The 2,137-nt window shown below is 26.2% G+C and overlaps 1 protein-coding gene across 1 annotated transcript; it reads right to left on the reverse strand.

Annotated features, from left to right (window-relative positions):
- Positions 1 to 285: 285 nt before the first annotated feature.
- On the reverse strand, positions 286 to 1,268 carry LOC106793848 (huntingtin-interacting protein K). Its single transcript, XM_014761093.1, has 3 exons — positions 1,040 to 1,268; positions 643 to 750; positions 286 to 532 (listed from the first exon to the last, which is right to left on the reverse strand). The coding sequence occupies exons 1-3, from the start codon at positions 1,208 to 1,210 to the stop codon at positions 437 to 439; spliced, it is 375 nt and encodes a 124-aa protein (XP_014616579.1). The 5' UTR covers positions 1,211 to 1,268; the 3' UTR covers positions 286 to 436.
- Between the last annotated feature and the right edge of the window lie 869 nt (positions 1,269 to 2,137).

Genomic DNA, 2,137 nt, shown 5'->3' on the forward strand with positions numbered 1-2,137 from the left:
AGATTAATCTCTAATAGTTATATTATTAATTATTATCGGTAAAAATGAGAATAAAACTAAAAAAGAAAATAAAAAGAAAAAAAGAAGATAAAACTAATTTGACAATAAATGTTGCAGATATTCGCACGTATATCTTATGTATGTAAAAATTATAGAAATAGAGAGAGAGAGAAAGAGAGTAAGAGTGAAAGTGAGAGAGCTAAAAGATAAATTATCTCAAAGGGCAATTAAAAAATAATATTATAATAATAATAATAATAATAATATTAATAATAATAATAATAATGTGTCGCATAGGTACAATGTATATTTTGTAAGTTATATTAATAAATATTAATTATTGAAACTCTCATAGCAATCTTCTATATTTAATATTTTACAATCGGAATTTTTGAAATTGTGATGAAATATTTGTGCTAAGTAGCACACTATTCAGTCAATTCGTTAATGTTATCAGAGCTTCAACGACATCACCCCTGTGTTCTCTGAGCGTTTGTTCTGCTAAGTGACGATTTATTTCCATTTCTTTCATCTGTAATAATAATAAACGTGGTATCCTTATAAGTGTTTTACAGATTAATCAATGGCAAGAAAAGTTATGTATGAAAATATGTAATGTATTAGTCCAATGCAATTGCTTACAATGAGATCAACATCTTCCTTTTTGATGGAAACCTTTAGAAGTTCCTTCTCCTTTGCTTTCTTTTCAGCAGCTTCTTTGTTACGTCGATCACCAATTATACTGAGTGCCTGGTTAGAAATTTGTTTAAATTTTGTGTTTATTTTTTTCTTTTGTTACAATTCTTATGCATTCAAACAAAAATACTCTCTCGTTTTTTTAGGTTAGCTTCATTGTTTTTGATTTGTAGATCACTTTGGAACAAACTAACAGTTTATAGGTGTATTTGAAGCAACGAATAATACAATACGAGGTAATTTTTGATATATTTATATATGTTAATATACTATTAATGGAATCATAACAAATAACAGTAAAACACGTGGATGGAAAATGTGAAATGGTTAGAATGTAACTTACGCATGAAAATCCGTCGGATGAGGATATTTCCTTCTCCTCCGCGTAATCGGTAACCCTTTCCAAATCTGCAGCACCGCTATCATATTTGGCAGCTTTTTTCTGTGATTTTTCTTGCTGTACCTCATCTGAATCTCCATTTACATCTTCATCCGCCATGTTTAGTTTTTTCATAGCATACTTTAAGTTTATTCAAAAAATGTTTCTTTTCATGACCGCGACATATTAAACCATAAACAAAATATTTGATAGAATGAACGCGTCTTACAATAAAATTTACTAACTGTGTTATCGACAATATATAAAAATAAATGTAGGTAATAGTACACTTCTATTACATCGATGGTAAGTAACTTCTACTTTACCATGAATCGGTAACGAAAATTTTTCGACAATAGCACGCGCTACTTTTTAAATTGAAATATATTTAAAATTAACTTTATAATAAAACATACTTCAATAATTACAATTACATTAAATAATTAAACAATAAAAATTAAACATATTTTAATTACATATTGGAGTTTGTTTTTCATTTTTATTTTTATATATAAGCACCCATTAATATTTAAAAGAATTTAATAGAAACAAATATTTCTATTTTTTTTTATGCATTTTGTTAAAATGTAATTTAATTCATTATTCTAGTAATATACAATTTGAAATTTTTTTAAATATTAATTAAAGAAACGATAACTATCTATCTATAAATGTGTGCGTATATACACATGATCTTTGATCTTGTCTTCATATCTCTCTCTATTTATGAACTCGCATTCCATTGAGATTCTTGGACGCGTCAGCGTGCATCTGTCACGTAACGTTCGCGTAATTCGATTCACACGCTTCCTTTTTATATTGTATCAACGTTAATCTAGTTGAATCTTCTTCGCATGAGATCGAGACAATAAATAATACTCTTGACGCTAAATTTTAAATCTACATGACGTGCACAAAATTACACAATTACGATCGTTATAACAATAATAATAGAAAATACTGAATACAAAAAAATATATATATATATATATATATATATATATATATATATATATTGAAATCTAATTTAAAAAAGAAAAAAAAGAAAAAATTTATATTAAA

This window comes from Polistes canadensis, unplaced genomic scaffold, assembly GCF_001313835.1.
Source record: "Polistes canadensis isolate GaletaPanama2010 unplaced genomic scaffold, ASM131383v1 scaffold_19, whole genome shotgun sequence".
Lineage (NCBI taxonomy): Eukaryota > Metazoa > Arthropoda > Insecta > Hymenoptera > Vespidae > Polistes > Polistes canadensis.

Coding starts and splice junctions, on each gene's coding strand:
- LOC106793848 (XM_014761093.1), bottom strand. CDS start 1,210: ATGAAAAAACTAAACATGGCGGATGAAGATGTAAATGGAGATTCAGAT. Junction 751..1,039: donor CATCCGACGGATTTTCATGC/GTAAGTTACATT, acceptor ATTTCTAACCAG/GCACTCAGTATAATTGGTGA. Junction 533..642: donor AGGAAGATGTTGATCTCATT/GTAAGCAATTGC, acceptor TTATTATTACAG/ATGAAAGAAATGGAAATAAA.